At 44.0% G+C, this 20,330-nt stretch overlaps 3 protein-coding genes and 1 long non-coding RNA gene across 4 annotated transcripts in view; 2 read left to right on the plus strand and 2 right to left on the minus strand.

The window, feature by feature from the left end:
• The window catches only part of LOC115559324 (ephrin-B2a-like), an 8,808-nt gene extending 743 nt beyond the window's left edge, over positions 1 to 8,065 (plus strand). The window contains exons 2-5 of the mRNA XM_030378146.1: positions 24 to 310; positions 3,492 to 3,584; positions 5,377 to 5,487; positions 6,148 to 8,065. Coding sequence (XP_030234006.1) covers positions 24 to 310; positions 3,492 to 3,584; positions 5,377 to 5,487; positions 6,148 to 6,494 — 838 coding nt within the window. The 3' untranslated portion in view covers positions 6,495 to 8,065. The remainder of the gene's footprint in view (positions 1 to 23; positions 311 to 3,491; positions 3,585 to 5,376; positions 5,488 to 6,147) is intronic.
• A 4,241-nt stretch (positions 8,066 to 12,306) lies between these two features.
• LOC115559147 (uncharacterized) lies at positions 12,307 to 15,840 on the plus strand. The gene is made up of 2 exons (XR_003979435.1): positions 12,307 to 12,762; positions 14,326 to 15,840. It is a non-coding gene; the product is annotated as an uncharacterized LOC115559147 (long non-coding RNA).
• Positions 15,841 to 17,600: 1,760 nt separating this feature from the next.
• On the minus strand, positions 17,601 to 18,028 carry LOC115559146 (cyclin-dependent kinase B2-1-like). Its single transcript, XM_030377851.1, has 2 exons — positions 17,869 to 18,028; positions 17,601 to 17,784 (listed from the first exon to the last, which is right to left on the minus strand). The coding sequence occupies exons 1-2, from the start codon at positions 18,010 to 18,012 to the stop codon at positions 17,602 to 17,604; spliced, it is 327 nt and encodes a 108-aa protein (XP_030233711.1). The 5' UTR covers positions 18,013 to 18,028; the 3' UTR covers position 17,601.
• A 955-nt stretch (positions 18,029 to 18,983) lies between these two features.
• On the minus strand, positions 18,984 to 20,212 carry LOC115558942 (dual specificity tyrosine-phosphorylation-regulated kinase 4-like). Its single transcript, XM_030377491.1, has 5 exons — positions 20,118 to 20,212; positions 19,840 to 20,012; positions 19,693 to 19,753; positions 19,479 to 19,575; positions 18,984 to 19,233 (listed from the first exon to the last, which is right to left on the minus strand). The coding sequence occupies exons 2-5, from the start codon at positions 19,981 to 19,983 to the stop codon at positions 18,984 to 18,986; spliced, it is 552 nt and encodes a 183-aa protein (XP_030233351.1). The 5' UTR covers positions 19,984 to 20,012; positions 20,118 to 20,212.
• Between the last annotated feature and the right edge of the window lie 118 nt (positions 20,213 to 20,330).

The raw sequence follows: 20,330 nt of genomic DNA on the forward strand, positions 1-20,330 counted from the left end.
CACATACACACACATACACACAGGTTCGAGCCGGGTCGTGGCCTGGTCCTATATCCTCAAATCGGGGACAAGATGAACATTGTGTGTCCGCGGGCGGGTGGCCGGGGTGGGGCTGGGGGGGAGGAGTTCTACCGGGTTTACCTGGTGACCCGCACTCAGCTCCAGAGCTGCACAGTGGACCAGAGTGACACGCCCCTCCTGGCCTGTGACAAACCACAGCAGGATGTCAAGTTCACCTTCAAGTTCCAGGAGTACAGCCCCAACCTCTGGGGCCTGGAGTTCTTGAAGGGACGAGACTACTACATCACTTGTAAGTTAGACACATCACCTTTAAGTTAGCCACATCACCTGTGAGTTAGCCACATCACCTGTACTGCATCACCTTAGCCAAATCCATTACATCACCTGTAACTTAACTAGGCCTACATCATCTGTCATATATCGGCTGTAAGTTAGCGACATCCCCTGTACTGCATCACCTCTAAGTTAGCCACATCCATGTTTTACATAACCTGTAAATTAACTACATCACCTGTAGTACATCAACTATCAGTTCAGGGCTAGCATCTTCTACTTTGTTGTTTGGTGGCACCTTCAATTAATTGCTTGTCCTTTGTCACGTTCCATAAATCTGTATTCATCAATTGAACAGATTATGTTACTTTGAATAAATTGTAAGACGTGTTTATTTTATTATTTATTATCTTTTTTCCTAAAATACCTAAAACTAATAGCAGGCTGGTAGTAAACTCCAGTAGCGTATTCTTCTTCTTTGTCGTGGTTGTGTGTGTGTGTTGGTTTTTGCATGCTCTTTTCTTAAATACCACTTCTGCTGAGGTGCAAGTTCCCTGAAACTTTGCACAGTGTACAAACACCCTTTTTAGCCGTTTGTTTCCAATGAGAGCACTCATACCAGTGCTGCATGCAGCCACTGTATAACCTCCAGCACTGCACAAAACCTTCATTACCACCCATCATATTAAACACAGAACAAGACTTAAAATCAAGTCTGCCATCTCTTATCCTGTCTAGCCCGGTTTTAAGTATTATAAAGTGCCGCTGGAATGGAGCATGGTGACGCAGAGCCATTATAACATTGTTTGGGATAACCCAGATATATGTATACTTTCTTAAACTGGCACGACCTAGAACTAATTACCTAGCATCTATGTAATAAATGTTTGCAGTCTTGAGCCTTGAACGTAACTACTTCACCTGTGTACTACATCACCTGTAAGTGCGCTGTAAGTAAGCGACAGTAGAGTATAGAAGAGTAGGGTGGGGTAGAGACACAGACTACCATACTTAGAGTCAAGCCGATTCTACAGTAGATATAGTAGAGTGGAGTTGATATTACAGTAATTATAGCATATCAAATTAGATGCTACTATAATTATAGAAGAGTAGAGTAGATAATATAGTAGTTCTAGTACAGTAGTTAGAGTAACAGTAAAAAAGGGCAGAGTAGTGAACTAGGAGGTGAACTAATGGGTAACATGCATCTAGTCAACAGTAGTGTGGTGAACTCGTGTTTAACGTGTATCTAACGGGAGAGCTTTTACCTCCTGCCGCTCCGTGATCGGCCAGAGAGTCAGAGTGGCTTAGCGTATCGCCGTGCGCTGCGGCGTGCGTTGTGCAGTGAGACTAAGAGAGAGTGGCAGGCTTGTCTCTCATGGCTGCTCTGATGCACCAACAGCGCCTCTCTCTCTCCGTGGGGGGGAGGGAGTGAGGAGGCAAGGGGGAGAGGGAGTAAATGGACGAGGGAGATGTTCTGCTCCAGGACACACCGAGACCTGACAGCACATCTGACGTCTCAGCTCTCAGACGCTCACATTGTTATCTGACCTAAATGCTCCTAATAAGCCTGTGTGTGTGCAGGCATGTGTGTGTGTGTGTGTGTGTGTGTGTGTGTGTGTGTGTGTGTGTGTGTGTGTGTGTGTGTGTGTGTGTGTGTGTGTGTGTGTGTGTGTGTGTGTGTGTGTGTGTGTGTGTGTGTGTGCAGGCATGTGTGTGTGTGTGTGTGTGTGTGTGTGTGTGTGTGTGTGTGTGTGTGTGTGTGTGTGTGTGTGTGTGTGTGTGTGTGTGTGTGTATTTGTGTATGCGTGTGTGTGTGCGTGTGTGTGCGTGTGTGTGGGTGTTGCTGTGTGGGTGTTGCTGTGTGGGTGTGCGTTTACAGTTTATTTGGCTGTATGTGATATCATATCAATTGGTTTATTGACACAAAGTTATTTAGTTTATTTAAGAATGAGAATAATTTATGAATACAAATGGTAAAAAATACCAGAAGGGACCATTTTTCATTAGTATTCCCTGGCCAAAGCTAAGCAGAATAGTACATGCCGTTTATATATAAATTAATTACACACTGTTTTTAGAAACAGTAAAAGCAGTAATGATAAATATACAACATTGTTACAAGCATAGATATAGACAGACACATGCAGACAAATCTACACATAGAGCAACATTGCAAACATACGTATATACACAAACACATGCAGTTAAATATATGTATAGAACGGCATTGCAACCATACATATATAGACAAACACAAGCAGACAGAACGACATTGCAAACAAGCAGACATGACATATAGCAAGCTTCAGCAGAAAGAGTTTAGTGCTGCTATGTATTCATCATCCATTGTGTTAATTGGTTCCTGAAAGGTCTATAAGTGTGTGGTTGTCGGATGTGTTGGAATTATATTCCACTCGTTTGAACCTCAACAGACCTGGCTGACTGGCTAAAGGCACATTTCCGCCGAAAAAATAGTGCCATCTTCCCTTAAACAGCACCTAGTGACTCTTAAATAGTCTAGTATTTATATTCCTCGGTTAGAGATTCTCCTCAGCCTCAGTTTGGTGTTGTGGTTTGTGTGTGGATGACGGCAGCCTCACCTGGGCCGAGACAGACTGATCAGACTCTGGGGCTGGGGGCACCCCTGTTGCACATTGAGTAATCAGTGTACACAGGTTAAACCATCCATCACCACACACACTCAGTGAGATCTCAGACAAGATAGCATGTAACATCTGGGAATCATTTACCCTCAACTGTGCAATGAAGTTAACCATCATCACCCTGTGTTCTGGATTTAGAGAAGCCCTCCATAGCCACCTATGGCGTGTGGCAGTGACAACTGCTACAATATTTTAGCAGTAGGTTAGTATTAGTGGTTTAGTATTTAGACAGTTTTAGTAGGTTTGCATTTAGTTTTATATTAGCAGTTTAGTAGATAGTACTAGTTAGCAATTTGTTAGTAGTTGTCTAGCACTTAGAATTTGTAGTTTAGCAGTCAGCGTTAGCAGTTAGTTAGTTGTGGTAGTCTAGCAGTTAGTAAGGTAGTAGTAGTTTAGCCGTTGGTAAATGAGCAGTAAATTAATAGTTTTGCTCTGCGTCCGTGCTTCGCTCTTATCTCTACGGTCAAACTGGTCGGAGCTGTGTTTTAAATATTGTTTTTCATTGTTGTGTGTTGTTGTTTATCACTGCAGCCACGTCGACGGGTTCTCTGCAGGGGATGGGGAATGCTGTCGGGGGCGTCTGTCGCTCCCGATCCATGAGCATGGTGCTCCGAGTGGGACAGAGTAAGACCCAGTGTGTGTGTCTGTGTCTGTGTCTGTGTCTGTGTCTGTGTCAGTGTCTGTGTCTGTGTCTGTGTCTGTGTGTGTGTCTGTGTCTGTGTCTGTGTCAGTGTCTGTGTCTGTGTCTGTGTGTGTGTCTGTGTCTGTGTCTGTGTCTGTGTCTGTGTCTGTGTCTGTGTCAGTGTCTGTGTCTGTGTGTGTGTCTGTGTCTGTGTCTGTGTCTGTGTCTGTGTGTCTGTGTCTGTGTCTGTGACGGTGTCTGTGTCGGTGTCTGTGTCTGTGTCTGTGTCTGTGTGTGTGTGTGTGTGTGTCTGTGTCTGTGTCTGTGTCTGTGTCTGTGTCTGTGTCTGTGTCTGTGTCTGTGTCAGTGTCTGTGTCTGTGTCTGTGTCTGTGTCTATAATAATATTGCTCTGCTCTCCTCTCATGGCTCAAATATTTCCAATCTCCTAAAAAATGGATTATCTCTGATCCATATTTTAACAGATTTGGCAGATGCGGAACATCAGTTTAATATAAATCTGTTTGGACGTTACAGCAGTGTTTAGCTTCCAGTCAGAGCAAATATTTATCGGTATTATCAACATGTACAATATGTTATATTATGTATAATAGGATAAATGTATACCAGGCATAATGGATACATTTATCATATTATGCATATTACACAGGATAGTCTAGGTCAGGGATGGGCAGCTTCATGATAAAGAGGGCCACATTTTTCATCATAACCATCAGAGGGCCGCATGACTGCCCACTTCAACTAAACGTGAGCTGAGAGAAGCTACAGATTTTTGAATTTGGTAGATATGGTTTCCTGTATTTTGGTACATTTTGGGGATGGCCACTACCTAAAAAATCTTCCAGAATCATAACCTTTGTACGGTATGTTAATTAAACCCACACATATTAATTTCATGTTTTCCATGCTCAAACAGCCACATGAATGGTTAATATTTTTATCAGTGCAAAGGGCTCACATACATCATCATTCAATGATGTCAAAAAACTGAAAAACAGTGGCATGATATGAATTGCAGTTGTAGTAGTTGTAGTGGCGACTTAAGTGGAAATCTTTCATGACTGATATAGTTTCTAAGCAAACTAGACACATGGGTTTGACTTTGAATTCTATTAACAGATACTCTGCTTCTCATCTTTCTTGACTGAGTTTTCTGCAAGTCGATCAATTATTATTATTATTGTATTATTATTATTATTATTATTATTATTATTATTATTATTATTATTTATCTATTTATTTTTAATTATGTGCGGGCCTGACTGAGTGAGAATGCGGGCCGTATGGGGCCCGCGGGCCGCCAGTTGCCCATCCCTGGTCTAGGTCAGGAATCAGGAACATTAGCCGTTAGCCAATCCGAATGTAGGTATCTTTTAGCAAGATACCCTAACCCCTACCTGCTCCTTGATGACCTGACTCTGTGCCGTCTACCCCCTACCTGCTCCTTAATGACCTGTCTCTGTACTGTCCAACCCCCTTCCTTTTCCTAATGCAATGTCTCTGTACTGTCTAACCCCTACCTGCTCATTAATGGCCTGTCTCCCCACTGTCTAACCCCTACCAGCTCCTTAATGACCTGTCTATGTACTGTCTATCCCCTACCTACTCCGTCTCTGTGCTGTCTAACGCCTCCCTGCCCCTTAATGACATGTATCTGTACTGTTCAACCACTACCTTATCCTCCTAATGACATGTATCTTAGGACAGGAAGTCAGAGGGTCTGAAGACCAGAACAGGAAGTGAGTCTAGGTTTGACTATTGTTCTGGTGTTCCAGGTCCTTCGGATCCTCCTTCTGTTCCTCAGGAATCCCCCACCAGGTTCCCCCCTAAAGAGCACAACGCCAACAACAAGGAAACCACAGGAACGGCCGAAAAAGAGGAAGAGGGTACGTAGAGACCTGGTTGAATAAAGTTATAACGCCGTTTATAAAGTTATTCAACCGTTTCAAGTTGATCAATTTAATTAATCAACTTAATTATCTACCTCAATGTGAATGAAATGCTTTTGATGTCAAAGTACAGCTTTAACATCATTTTAAACATGGGACACAAATGTTTTATCCCAAAATGTATCTAAATCTACTTTGAGAGTATTATTCCTTGAATGGTGCATTTTGTAGGATTAACTGGCTCCTAGCGTTGAGGTTGCAGATTGCAACCAACTGAAGGACAGAACTTGTCTCTCTATAACATTTTTAGTCAAGGTTTGTGATATAAAATGAAACCCCTGAAATTATGCTTTAAATTTAAAACCGTATTCATAGGCAGGCAACACAGGTGAATCTGATGTGACACAAGTGCATCTGATGAGAAGCGATTGAAACTCTTTCTTTCATTCTCTCCTATTAATGCGGCAAAACAAAACTAAACTTCACCTCGGAAACGACCAGAAGCCTTTTGGGAGCGTACTTGTGTCCGAGAGCTCTGGCCAGGGGTTTTTCTTAATAACATCTGTCTGTTTTTCATGTATTATTATAGTATATATGTGTTTGTTTGTCTATCTATACTATATTAGTTATGATATATTATGCTCTGGGTTGATGTAGGGCTGTACCGGGGTCTGTTGCTGGGGGTGGTATCGGGGGGCTTGGTCCTCGTCTTCTCCGTGGGGGTCCTGGTGGCCTGTGTCTGGAGGAGGAGACGTCCCCGGCGCTCTGAGGACAGGCTCAACCCCCCTCCGCCCTCGGCCCTCCCCCTCCAACGCTTGGGCAAGCGAGACAGCACCAGCAGTGAGGACCTGGACCCCCAGGCCCAGCTGGTGTTTCCTCTCCGGGGGTCCGAGGGAGCCCTCTGCCGTCACTACCAGCGCGTCAGCGGGGACTACGGCGCCCCCGTCTACATCGTGCAAGAAGTCCCTCCCCAAAGCCCCACCCACATCTACTACAAGGTCTGATCGCGACCTGTCATTTCCTGTTTGCGCTATGTCATTTCCTGTTTGATCGATGTCGTCCCACCCTCCTAGCGGACATCAAACAAGCGTCCACCAAAAGGTGTTTGCTTCTCATCTCCACGCCCACGGAGCTAACAACACATCCTATCATCGTTTGCACTACGACCATGTGACCACCACTAAGGATGGGTCCCTGAAGAAAACAACGATCTTCAACTTCAACTATCTTCACTAATATCTTCACCTGTAACAGAGAGCGATGACGATGATGAGAGTGTCAACCCTAAACATCTTATCGTTATCTTACAGCTGTTCTTCTTTCTGATTGGAAGAAATGGTGCAAGCTGAATTCCTGTGTCTTGTGATTCTGCCTTTCACCATTTGAGGTCAGCGATGTTTGATTGGACCTGCAATGTTTCTTAAAACAAGAGTTGATGTGTATACATCTACAATCACACATTCCTTATAGAATAAAATGTAAAATAAAATAAGCCATCCATATTATTTATATGTCCCCTTTACCTACAGAAGAATCTAACATACTAACTAGCCGTTTTACACTGTCAACCGTCAGTGTCACACTTGGTCCCACACATGGTCCCACGTTGACGCAACGCAAGGTGGTTTATGGAGCCATTACGTCCTTGGGGACTCACCTTGCGTCCACCACAAGGGCCTGACGTGCGCCTCCCAAAAATTGTAACCTTGCGTCGAGACGTGATTGATCCGCTCACTAAAACTTGACGCAGAACCCAAACAGGTTCATGACTGCGTCGAAGCGTCTGCGTGGTCATTGCGTTGCGTCGACATGGAACCATAACTAAACCTTTAATGTAGAGAGGAGAGATAGTCGGAGGCTGAAGCTAAAACAATGGCATGGTGTGTTCATCAAGCTCCTCTGGGACACCTCCGTTATAAATGTCTCTTTGGCGGGACGTAACGTTTACTGTAAACGTTACGTCCCGTCAACGGTTTACAACACTGCTCAGCTTCAAGGTTGAAACCTCACGTCGAGTCGATGTTTACAGGGTGTCTCGTCGCAGGGGAGATGAAAAAATGTTGTTCTGAGCCATCTGAAAACAAGACAAACCCACGAATGACAAACCCATCAGAGATCTCGTCATAGCGAGCAAACATGTTCACCTAACGGGAAACCAAGAATACACAAACAACGAACTGCTTATCTTGCAGCTTGACTCATATGTAAATTTAATAATGATAATAAAAGAACGTTATGATCATTGTGTTCAGCGCTATCCGAAGTGATCTAAATGTAGACGTACAGACTCTAAACATGTGTGATGATATGTTGTCATATTTCTATGCACGGTAAAACAGTAGCGGGGGTCCCCCATGCATAGGGACTGTCAGGAATACGTTACACGCTCCCCCAACCATGTCATGCTCACATTTTCTACCTGTCTGCCCCTGCCTCCCCCCCTTCACTCCCCCTTCCACCCCATATTCCCTCCCCCTCTCCCAACTCCCCTTTCGCTCCCCATCACTCCACCCCTACTTCTCCTTCACCTCGCCCCTCCTTCCCTTCAACTTTAATCTCCCTCCTCCCCCTTCACCTCCCCCCCACCTTCTCCTTCATCTCCCCCCCCCTTCACTCCCCCCTCCTTGTCCTTCCCCTCTCCCCCTCCTAGCCCTCGTCCTTCAACTCCCCCTCGTCCTTCACCCCCTCCTTCTCATTCACCTCTCCCCCTCCTCCCCCTCAACTTTCATCTCCCTCCCCCTTTACCTCCCATCCTCCCCCTCCTCCTTCACCTCCTCCCCTTCCCCTCACCTCTCCTCCTCCCCTTTCACCTCCCCCTCCTCCTTCACCTCCTCCCCTTCCCCTCACCTCTCCTCCTCCCCTTTCACCTCCCCCTCCTCCTTCACCTCCCCCTCCTCCTTCACCTCCTCCCCCTTCTCCTGCACCTCCTCCCTGTTCACCTCTTCACCCATCACCATCATTTTAATTTCCTTATAGCTTTATGTTGTGTTTTTGTTTTTTCGTTTTTTTACTCGGTTTGATTTGTTTGTATTTGTATACATACTAATTTACGATTTGAACGAATTTGATGCAAATCCCAACTGTTCCTTGCTGCCACTTGCTGTGGTTTTATATCTAGTTCTGTTTTTGTATCTGCAGGGGACAGTTTTATTGTCTGTTTAAGCCCTTTGTAAACACTGTTTTTCAAAGTTGCTTTATAAATAAAGTTACGTTTTATTATTATCACCTTCTCCACCATGTTACTAACACTGCCTAATCAACTTCATTATTTTTATCCTAACTTGGTCTGCATTCAGTAATTTTGCTTTCGACACATAATTGAATGTGTTCAAGAAGCTTCATCTCGACCAAGTTATTATTGGTATATGGTTGATCAACCGTATACCATTATGATCAAACAAATAACTTAACTTGTTGAACTGGTATATACTGTACTATTATTCTCTACTATTATTATATACTGCAATTCAGTTGTCTTAACAACATTTTGCATTTAAATATCACAGGGACAATTGTTAGTGTCATAGTCAACCATAAACACATCGTATGTATGCAATGTAAACTGATGTAGCTTTGCACATTTGTTGGCACATTGGTAACTATCGGGTGCATCGGTAAACTTTTGCAAGTGAATAACTTGCACACTTGTTCCAGTTTTAGCTCGATCTTTACTTAATTTTACCCTGATTTAGCAAATAAACACCCCTCCAAAATCCATTTCAATTTTGATGTGATTTTTTCCCATTAGATTTCTATGATAAATCGAAATCTTAAATCGAAATCTACATCCTAAATTGAAATCTACATTTTATATCTAAATATAAATCCTAAATCTAAAAAAAAAGCTAAATTGAATATATAAATCAAAATCTTTATAAATTAATCTAACTCCTAAATCTAAACGCTCAATCGAATTATTAAATTGAAATCCTAAATTGAAATGTAAATCTAAATCATAAATCTAAATCAACATGTTATATCTGAATCTGAATCGTACAGCCTATCTAAATGTAAACCCAAAATCGAAATGGAAAATCGTTTATCTAAATCCTAAATCGCAATACATACACCTGATATGCTAATTTCATAAATATATTAATTAGATCTCTCTGTAGATCGGGCCTGCGGAGAAATGTAAAATAGCGGGAACTGCTGTCCGTGCGGGTATTTCCTGGCCAATGCACGTGATGATATGAGTGGTTAGGAGTCAGAACTGATTATCAGAATATGCTCATCTGTTGTATGTATTTAGGATTTTGATATCGATGTAAGATTTAGCATTTAGATTTAGCAAAGCGAAATCAGATAACTGGCCTGAACACAAAGTATTTGTTAACTACGAATCTGTGAGAGTGATGTGAAGTGACTCTTCAGAGTGGTGTGCGTGCAGGTCAGGTCCTGGAAGTACTACTTCTACTACTATAGTTCCTCTATACGCTCCCCATCTACACACTCTAGACATCAACTCGAGAGAGGAAAAAATAAAACACGTATAGATTGATAACTAGTATAAAAACTGAAATTGTGATAGAACGGTAAACATGAGTTTGATATCGCAGTAGTTGGTGAAGTACAAAATACTTCTTTAAAATGAATTCCCTTTCAGAGTGCTACAGTACTGCCCTCTTCTGGCAGCACCACTTAACATGGCCTTCATTAACCAACGTTTCTTCACTTTCCTTTTTTCTATATTTTGGTATGGTTCCTTCGTTACTCCAAATGTTCATTTAAAAACTTGATTGATAAACGTGTTGATATGTAGAGCAGATATAATGACAACAAAATCAAAATTGTTTTTATAATTTTCAAATCTTGGATTGATATATCGCAACATTTATTTGCAAACATGACCAATTATAAATAACGGCTGGGATCTATATCTATTTATAGTATTATTTGATATAATATACATTGTTATTTTTCGATCTAACAGAACAGACACTCCATGAGTGTAATATTTAGTGTAGTACCTTCATAACAAATATATAAAATCAAGAACATTTTTATACTTTTATCAACCAAACCATATGACATCTCAATTTAGTCTTAATTCCTTTTAAATGTATAGTCTTTATGTACATTTATTATAAATTCATTTAATTTCAATGTGAAAGAGCAACACCATTGAATGCATGTTTGTGCTCTTTGGTCTTACATCACGGTACATCGTGTGTCTTATTTACATTCTCTATATGGAATTTATTTACATGCATACATTTTGATACATAATTATGCATATTTGTATTGCCTTGCCTTACTGTTGGGTTACATGACATACTTATGTAAATGTATTCTATTTTATTTGATCTTGAAAAGATAAACTATTTCCCAATCACCAAGGATCATTCAATTGGTCTGAGCCAGCTGCTGGCCCCTGTCCCCATCGCGGCCCCTCGTAGCATACCGGAAGTAGCTGTATAGAACAAATAGTTGTGAGGCGTGTCAATCAATCAATCAATCAATCAATCAACTTTTATTTCCAGACTCATGGTCCAATACATACACATACCAATACAAACAACAGCCCATACACAAACAACAACAGGACAATTAAAAAAGGCAATTATACCAGTGTTTCCACATGGATGATTGGTATCGCACAGTACTAAGACCAGGGTTTGACAAAGATGAGGTTACATGAACCATTCAATCTGCAAATTAATTTGTGCATTAGGTTTCTCAACAGTGCAAGGAATGTGTCGACCTCTACCCTACAAAATAGTTCACTTGCACTGCTCCACCTGGGTTTTTTAAGCAGTAGGCCTATACGCACATCATCATTATAGGCAATCTGGAGCTTCTGGATGCTAGACTTTTTAAACTTGGTCCATAAGGGGGCAGTATACAGAGGAGTACAGTATGCTTTAAACAAGCTTATCTTAACTTTATCTGAGCACCAGTGGAATTACTAAACATTTGCGTGAAGAAGTTTGATTCGGGCGTACACGCGTAGTCCCACTCCCTGCACCTGCCTCGGCACAGACGCTCACGTCGCCAACTTCGTGCGAGGTGATACAGGAGCGCGGACACAAATGGGATCCGCAGGAGAGCCAGGGACGCTCCCACTAGCCAGCTTCCTAGCCAGCTCCTCGCTATTCTTCCCAGCCGAGATAGCCGGTCCTCCTCCGTTGCTCGGTTCCAGCCGGCGTTCAACAGCATCAACTCTGGAGCGGAGCCTATCTCAGTCACAGAACACAGGTTCTCGACATTTGCCTGAAGTTTAACTGCATGCCTTCGCGGAGATCTCACTGTGCAGCCGCTCCATCTTGCTGAGCAGGCTTGAGAGACATCCAGGTTATTAATTGTCACCGGTGGCAGCTCGTCCAGGTAGTGGGAGACGAACCGGGGGATTTTGTCTCCACACTCGTTCAGCACTTTTAAACTTTTTTTGATATTGTTAGCGTCCTTCTGGATGCCTTTAAAGCCCACGCACCGTTGTTTGGTATCAGGACAAAGTTCAAACAGCACCTTTTTGGAGGACTCAATCCATCGGAGTTTAATGTGTTTGAGGCTACAAGGACGAGCTCGTCCTGGGTCATTATTTTAACCGTACGGTCATCCTTGACGATAACTTGGCCGTCAATGGTCTTATCAATTATAGTTTTTTCTCGAGGCCTGTGCTTAAAGCAAGGAGCTACCGAGCCACGATCTGCAACGTCCGCATTACTGCCGCCAAGACCTATGTAATTGATTAGGTTTATTTCAATTCGGATTAAGGGGTACGGTGTTCTATGTTAAAATATATACTGGGGGCGTGGTAAGGTGTTTACATTTTTGGTGGACATCCAAGTACTGGAGGCGTGGCTAAATATTTACGGCTGTATCATGGGTGGTATGTGTGAATATTTGTTCATATTGGCTCGGGGGGCTTGGCTAGATGTTCATGGATGCTTATGTTGAGATATGCAAATAAAGATGCCCGGTCGTGGCAGGATAGTTATGGTGGTTTATGTTGATATATGGTAATGATGTACTGGGGCGTGGCTAGATGTTTACGGTGGTTTATGTTGAGATATGCTAATGATGGCGCTGGGGGCGTGGCTAGATGTTTACGCTCACAGGGCGCCGCCCTTGATTCACCACATGGTTCCCAACAGGACGCCTTGGCGCCACTTTCCTCATCCTTCAATGGTTTTTAATGTGATTCTCGACAGGATCGGACTCTACATGATGTTTCGGGTCATAGATTTGCCTTTAGGTAAAGTTTGGGGTTGTATTCGTGTAGTATTTGAGTGTATTCGTGGTCGGATCGCATGATGGTGGAGATCTGTGGTGAGTGCGGAGCGCATGTTTACCGTCAGAAGTCTCTTATTATTCCCATGTTTCTTTCTCATCCCTGTGTTATCCGAATGTTTTTATTCGTGCAATATTTAACTTATGAACCCGTGCCACATTTGGGTTTCGCTTAAACGCTTCAACATATCAAATGTTTATATAAATAGCACGTTCATTTTGTGTTTTCCTAGGAGTTTTACCATTTACAATGTTTTAATCTTAGTGTCTGAATGTGTCACACTGGGGCTTGCTAAAACGCGGAACGCAAATAAGAAATATATAATGTGTGTGTACATAAATGATCTAAACATGAGCGAGTGTATTTGTCTGTGGAGACGCGTGGTTTCAGCCTCACTCCTAGACACATTCACATTATAAACATTGTAATATATCGCTCAGGTGTGATAATAAAGCCTGTTCAGCAGTTTGTAGCGTGATATTGATGGGATAATAATAAAAATAGGGCTATAGGGAGTGTAGGGCTGTTACAGAACAAAGCAGCACATGGGACGTCAGGCCTGCTAGCCTAGCCACCTAGCTGATATAAACATCCCTCATAACTCTTAATAACACTCGTAAACTCCATCCTTTGATCCTGCGAATTATTAGTGTAGTGACATGCAGCTCAGTAGGACAGCGTCAACATCTGATTAATATTTTACATTAAATGCGTGTGGCGAATAAGCTAAAGCTAATCGGCTGCACATTGCTCTTCTGCGACGAATAAACCAAGGCGTCTCCGATTACACTTTAAGAAGCGTTTACATGGTCGTTCATCTATCTAAAAATATTTTTTTGTTGCCGTTTTCGGGTTTGTAAAGATAAGAGGCGTCGTGTTGTTCACATATTAGCCTCCTGCTAGCTGCCTAGCGTGCTAGCTGCTGTTGTTTAGACTCCTGTCAGCTACAATATACAAACTTTAACCCTGCCTGGCACTAAGGTGCAAGGTTTTACAGCAGAGGGGGGCAGTTTTCGCCATGTGCCTCCACCTTAACAGTGAATTACAAGGTTTTATTTGTTTTAATTTCTGCAAAAAGTGAATTTAGCTTCAGGTTGGCGCACTTAAAGCGCCATGTTCCCGTCGATGGGGGAGGGGTGAGGTGGTGTGTCCCACGCGCATGCGCAATACGGGCGCGGCGCTCCGCAGCCCATTCATGTTTTTCCCTCCACTCACCTCGTGGTCCGCAAATAAATCACAACAACCATTACGTTTGTCTTTTGGTCAACATGAATGCATAATAAATGCACTTTTTATTCGCGATCAAGAGTTTTATCGATATATATATACACACAAATATGCTGAGATCTTTTGCTAATTGAGTGTTTTGTGTTTGGTTCTAAATGTGTGTTCAAGTTGTGTACTGATGGGTTGTGTTTGGTGCTAAATTAGTATGTTCTAGTTGTCTACTGACTGGTTGTGTTTGGTCCTGAATATCTGTTTACTGATGGGTTGTGTATTGTCATGGAGTGTGTTCTACAGTAGTTGTGTACTGACGGGTTTTGTTTGGTGCTGAGAGTGTGTTTTCTAGGTGTATAATGATATGTTGTGTTGTGTTCCAGGACACCCATGAGCAAAACCTGAGGTGGAGGGTCATCATCGGAGACAGCTGAAGACTGCTACTGCCTGGGTATTGCCAAAGTGCTTACAGTGCAGGTAGTACTATGCAACGCTACTGCAGTGGAGGCACTTCTAGCAATACCCGGGCCCGGGCTCCCACGCTCCTGTTATGTTGTTGTTGTTGTTGTCCTTGTGCTAAGGTGCATCTAGTGCAGATAGTGAAATAGACTAGCACCTACTGCCCTAAGTGCCCCTTCTGGCATAAGGGCTGTGATCACGCTCTTCATTCGGGAACACAAACCCTCCTAATTGGGCTCAAATGTCTCGCAGTTCTCTGCTAGTTCTGCATAGTTGCACTACAAGAATAGAAGAGTTGTGCAAATCTATGCAAAACTGATGGTGGCCTGCTTGTTCTCTGCCTGTCTCCAAGCCCATTGGACTCAGAGCTTGTTTTGCGACCCCTCTTAATACCCAAGGTGTTGTCACGAGTGTGAGCGGTGCTAAAGTGCTTATAGTGCAGGTAGTGTTGTCCGTATCTACTGCAGCGTGAGCACTTCAAGTCCTTCTCACTGCCATCCACAGGTCTCCTGCCGCCGGGAGAACTTCGCTACTCTGCTCAGTTTTGCTGGTTTGCATTCCGCTGGAGATTGCGTTGGTGTGCAAATCCATGCAAAACTGAGCAGGTTGGAGGTGTCCAGCTAAATAACTTAGGATGTCAAACGGTCAGTGACTCATGATGTCACTCAGTCACGGGTCATGATGTCACTCGATCAGGGGTCATGATGTCACTCGATCAGGGGTCATGATGTCACCGATCAGGGGTCATGATGTCACCGATCAGGGGTCATGATGTCACCGATCAGGGGTCATGATGTCGCTCGATCAGAGGGTCATGATGTTCCCTGTCAGGGGCTCATGATGTCACCGGTCAGGGGTTCATGATGTCACCGGTCAGGGGAAGATGTTGTCGGGGGGCGGTATGACCTGTCCACTCCGTCACAGGTGGGGCCGAGCAGCAATGCTGCGTAGCGACGGTATTGCACTTGTCCCGGCCTGTGAAGGGGCTAGGAGATAACCACTTTTCCTCTGAAGGAGCTAGGAGATTACGTCCTCTCCTCAGGGAAAGAGCTAGGAGATTACCCTGTCTCCTCAGTGAAGGAGATAGGAGATAACCTTGTCTCCTCCCTCCTCGGTAGTGCTCTAGATGCCTCTTCAATGCTTACTTGTTTAGTTTCACAGGCTATATACACACCATCTGTTTCACAGGCGATATACACCATCTTTAAGTAGTAGTGTTTACTCTGTTTCACAGGCTATATACGGTACACCATCTTTAAGTAGTAGTGTTTACTCTGTTTCACAGGCTATATACACCATCTTTTAAGTAGTAGTGTTTACTCTGTTTCACAGGCTATATACACCATCTTTAAGTAGTAGTGTTTACTGTTTCATGTTGGATTTTGCTAATTGATCATGTAATGTACTTCTGATTTATTAAAATCTTTAACTGCAGCTCAGATTGCCTCGTCTAGTTTTAATATCCAATAATATTGAGCATGGAGAAGATGTAAACTGTTCCCTTTTTTTTTTTTTTGCAAAGTGTGGTATTAAATAGTGTTTACAATGAAATATTTTGTTACAGCCATCACATGTATTGCTTAAAGTTCATAACTTTGAAAAGTCTTTGGCCCCGTCGTCCACACGGGCGAAACCGATCTTTTCCTCTCCGTTTTCCTTTGATGCGTTTCAGGAATATCTCCGTAAAGACGGACTCATCGCATCATAAAAAAGGTAGCAGGAGAGGGATAAACACATCATGCATTAGTAATAACCTTTTTGATGATAATCAAAATGAAAAAACATCGTCTGAGTTCTGGAACCTCCACTAGATGAAGGGCCGGGACGACTAAATAAAGTCAAATAGCCTGCTGTATATAACCGGTCAACTCAATACAATATAACTAGAGCTGCCAACTCTCGCATATTGAGTGACCCACGCAAACTGTTATAACATTTGACAGCTTATACTCACCAGCTTTGGCAATAGGCATGTTTTCAAACCAGAGAGAATAAAATTGACGGAAGTCGGCCTGCTGTATAAACAGGAGTTATCATTTTATTGAAAGCAACAAAGAATGCAAACAATGGCGTCCAAGCAGTGGTTATTATTGTATTAACCAAATAATTGAATGATTCCGGTCAACTTGGAGCTGATTTTTATAGAGCAGATCCGTGGTCTTTAAAGTAGCGGTTCCGGTGCGGTGATATTTACATAGTTGTGGTGGTGTACACTGCTGGGTTCAACATGGAGGTTCTTCAGGGTTCTTCCGACTCCGTAAGTGACCTGCCTCCCCCCCTCCACCCGTCTCTTGCGTTAAGCCGTAAAAGGCGCGTTTATTAAATACAAACGTATTAGTCTGGTTCTGTATCTCCCATCACGAAAAAACACACAATGTCTGAGCTCCGTGAGCCACGGCAGATTCTCCGGATGCGTCCGTGATCTTGCCGGTCGCCTCCAAGACAGGTGAGTACGCTGGTCTCCGGCTCTCCCTCTATCCACTGTCGCGGTCTCCGTGCGAGGCGTGTATTACGGGTTTAACTTCCTTCCCGGCTTCTGGTTTGTCGGGGATGGGAATCAAGGTCTTTCTAGTCCCCTTCTGTGAAACCATACGTGTTCCCCCGTCAGAGGATCCGATAACCACTTTATGTGTTCCTCACCCGCGCTCCGTTCCTCCTCAGGTGTTTCATGTTGCGCTGAGTCGGGTCCACGCTAATGTGTTCACAAGCGCCCTCTGAGGGAGATTGGTGCTCTACCACCTGCCAGGAGCGCTGTGCAAGAGCCGGGATGCAACTGGGTGAGGACGACCACAAGAGGGTTCAGTTGGACTGCAAAACACTAGTTATTCTCTAGCTATGTCTGTTTTTTAATTGGAAAATACTCAATCTCCTTCACGTTCTCCTCTCCTTCCTACACGCATGCACACGGGCACGCACACACACCCATATATCAATGGCTTGTCTTATGAACATATTACTTGTGGGTGGGTGGGTTTGTTCTCAAATTAACTAGGCTACAGTTCACTTGTCTTGGTGTTGAGGGTTGGGAGGTAGTTAATAATCTGAAAACCCAATAGTAGATAATTAGGAAAGAGGTTGCTATATCTTCCATGCTCACTAGACTGGGCGCCCTGCGTCATCATAACGATGACGCAGGGGCTGCTAACTATTCTAGGGTTGAGACAAACCCCTTTTTAACCTAATGATGACATAGGGCGTTGTCACCTCCGACCGGTCGGGGTCCTACTGGTGGACTGGGGTGAGTCCACCATGTGCTCCCAGTCAGTGGGCTGGTGAGGAGCAGCATCAGCACTGGAGCTGGGACTCCAGATGTGCTTCAGAATCCATGGATGCTGCATAGCCTTATCCGCAGTCAGCATTCCTTTCAGAGGAAGACCCAGCAGCTTCAACAGAACACGCACAGCAACCCATTAGAATGACAGTAGTGCGTTGAGATATTAAAGCTATCCTTTGGTGGTATTCATTACCTTCTTGATTTGCTGCAGTCGCATGAATTTAGCGCTCGCCAGAAATAGGGATTTTCCGGTCTTGAGCTCGGCTAAGAGGCAGCCCAGACTCCACATATCATTGGGCTTGTTGTAGGCCTTCTCCAGGAGGACTTCTGGGGACATGTAGAGCAGTGTCTGGGTAACAGGGTAGGCTGGGGAGGGGGTTAAGGTGCATCATTGAAATGAGTAGAAAATTACTTATGGTGGTCTGCATAATGGTTAAAAGGTTGATGTGGTTTAATGTCCTAATGAGTCTGAAGGTTGACGTTGAGGTAATAAACTAGGGTTGGTCTTAATATGTCATCCAAGGAAGAATATTTGGGTACAAATACGCATTGTCTACCTCCTTCGACTGCAAAGCATTGTGTCTCCAATGTATTTTTCTTTGGTCCCCTTGCTCACTTGGGGGTTCATATAAAAGAAGAGGTCCTCAAGACTGTAAAGATACGGCCACACTGAACGCGTTACGTGCGTTAGAGGAGTAGAAAATCGGCATTTTTGCATAGGGAACCATTGGTTTAGGCGCGTAGATGCGTTGCTAAAGCAGCGCGTTAACTTTTTACGCTCCTATGCGTGGCGCTTAGCCGCGATAGCCAATCAGCGTTGAGCTTGACCCGATGGCGCTGGTAGAGAGACGGAGGACGCTCAGAAGCAGAAAGAACATGGACGAACAAGTCATCGTTCAAGTGTGTGCTGAAACGATGAGGAGGTGGTGAAACTCACCCAGCTGTGAGCACCTACGCAGGATGTCATGCACTAGAGTTTAGATTCTATTCGGGCCGGGTCGGGTCGATATTTCCCTCTACTATCCTCAGGCCGGGCCTTTGATCGAGCGTTTGTGTTTTTTTGTTTTTTTATCATTGCTTTATTGGCCTAACCTGAGGAGAAATCTTAGCCATAAACAGAAATATTATAGGCCTTTATTACACTGGTTTAGGCGCTTCTCAATGCCGTGGAACACTCCGTTCACTTGCATGGGTAGCGGGGGAAAATACGTTTTGGGCGGGCTCATCTAGCTGCGTAGGCGCGTTGAACCATTTCTGTGACACACAATGATCAAGCGTCATGTTAGGCACGTTACGCGCGTAATCCGTTCACTGTGGCCGTACCTTAAGTCCTCCGTCGTTTGGCACCCGCTCCCTCCTCCTGCCTCTGGATCCGACCGGTCTGTGTCTTGCTCTGAATGTGGACTGGGCTGTGCAGCTGGTAGAGTCCACCTTATGCTCCCAGTCAGTGGACTGCTGAGGAGCAGCATCAGAACTGGAGCTGGGACTCTGGATTTGCTCGTGAATCCAGGGATGCTGCATGGCTTCCTCCGCAGTCATGCGCTTTGCCGGGTCGTACCTAAATATCGCGAGGTCGACGAGAACAGGGATCAACCTGCTTGCAACATTTCTTATTTCCTTAAATATGCGTTAAATCTTTTTACTGCCCGTGGTCCCCACCTGACCATGCCTCTAGTGCTGAAACAACCAAGACTACTTTGTATCTCCTGATAAATAGTTTACATGGCGCATCATGGAATAAATACATGAGCGAAACTTATCAAACATCACTTGGGTCCTTCCGTGCTAGTGGGGTACACCTACGTCAGACAGCGCTGGACAAAGTCAATGAAGAGTGCTTCATCCGTGTCCAGAACCTTAGACAGATGACGCCTGTTCTTCTGTCTGCTGTTTCTCCGAACTGCATCAACGTCAGACAACCAAAAACAAAAACTGACATTCACAACAACCAAGAGCCCAGTGTCATCCTGCCGTCTCATTGTGAGGACAACTCGAGGATGGTTTAGTTCCTACTCACCAGAGAGTAATCCCTTAAGCTGACTCTTCTTCAGCATCCCCTTCGGAGGAAGACCCAGCAGCTTCAACCAAACACGCCCCCACCAAACCATTAGAATGACAGTAGGGCGTTGAAATATTAAAGCTATCCTTTCTTAGTATTCATTACCTTCATCATTTGCTCCAGTAGCTGGAACTTAGTGCTCACTAGAAATAGGGATTCCCCGGTCTTGAGCTCGGCTAAGATGCAGCCCAGACTCCACATATCAATGGGCTTGCTGTAGGCCTTCTCCAGAAGGACTTCTGGGGACATGTAGAGCAGTGTCTGGGTAACAGGGTAGGCTGGGGGGGAGGTCAAGGTGTATCATTCAAATGAACAGTCAATTCAGAAAGAGTTGCCTTTTTAGATGGCTGGTTTTCTTACAAGGTAAAAAGACAAATGCTCACTGTTAAGATGTTCCAGACGGGATGCCCCAAAGTCAGACACCTTTATGACCTCGGAGTCCTCTTTTGATACGAGGATGTTCTCCTAAACGGTAACAGGAGAAGCTTTTAACAATCCAGATAGATAATCTTCTACGACACATATTAGGAAAAATCCTAATAATAATTCCTATGTTTAAAGTTGCCTCCCCAAGGCATGCGGAATGTGTAACAACA

This window comes from Gadus morhua, chromosome 14 (assembly GCF_902167405.1).
Source record: "Gadus morhua chromosome 14, gadMor3.0, whole genome shotgun sequence".
Classification (NCBI taxonomy): domain Eukaryota; kingdom Metazoa; phylum Chordata; class Actinopteri; order Gadiformes; family Gadidae; genus Gadus; species Gadus morhua.

Bases quoted from the DNA above. Each gene is read 5' to 3' on its own strand.
- LOC115558942 (XM_030377491.1), bottom strand. From the start codon at position 19,983: ATGTCCCCAGAAGTCCTTCTGGAGAAGGCCTACAGCAAGCCCATTGAT. The intron at 19,754-19,839 runs GTAATGAATACT...GTTTGGTTGAAG, and splicing joins TACTGGAGCAAATGATGAAG to CTGCTGGGTCTTCCTCCGAA. The intron at 19,234-19,478 runs GTAGGTGTACCC...CGCGATATTTAG, and splicing joins TTTGTCCAGCGCTGTCTGAC to GTACGACCCGGCAAAGCGCA.
- LOC115559146 (XM_030377851.1), bottom strand. From the start codon at position 18,012: ATGTCCCCAGAAGTCCTCCTGGAGAAGGCCTACAACAAGCCCAATGAT. The intron at 17,785-17,868 runs GTAATGAATACC...GTTCTGTTGAAG, and splicing joins GACTGCAGCAAATCAAGAAG to CTGCTGGGTCTTCCTCTGAA.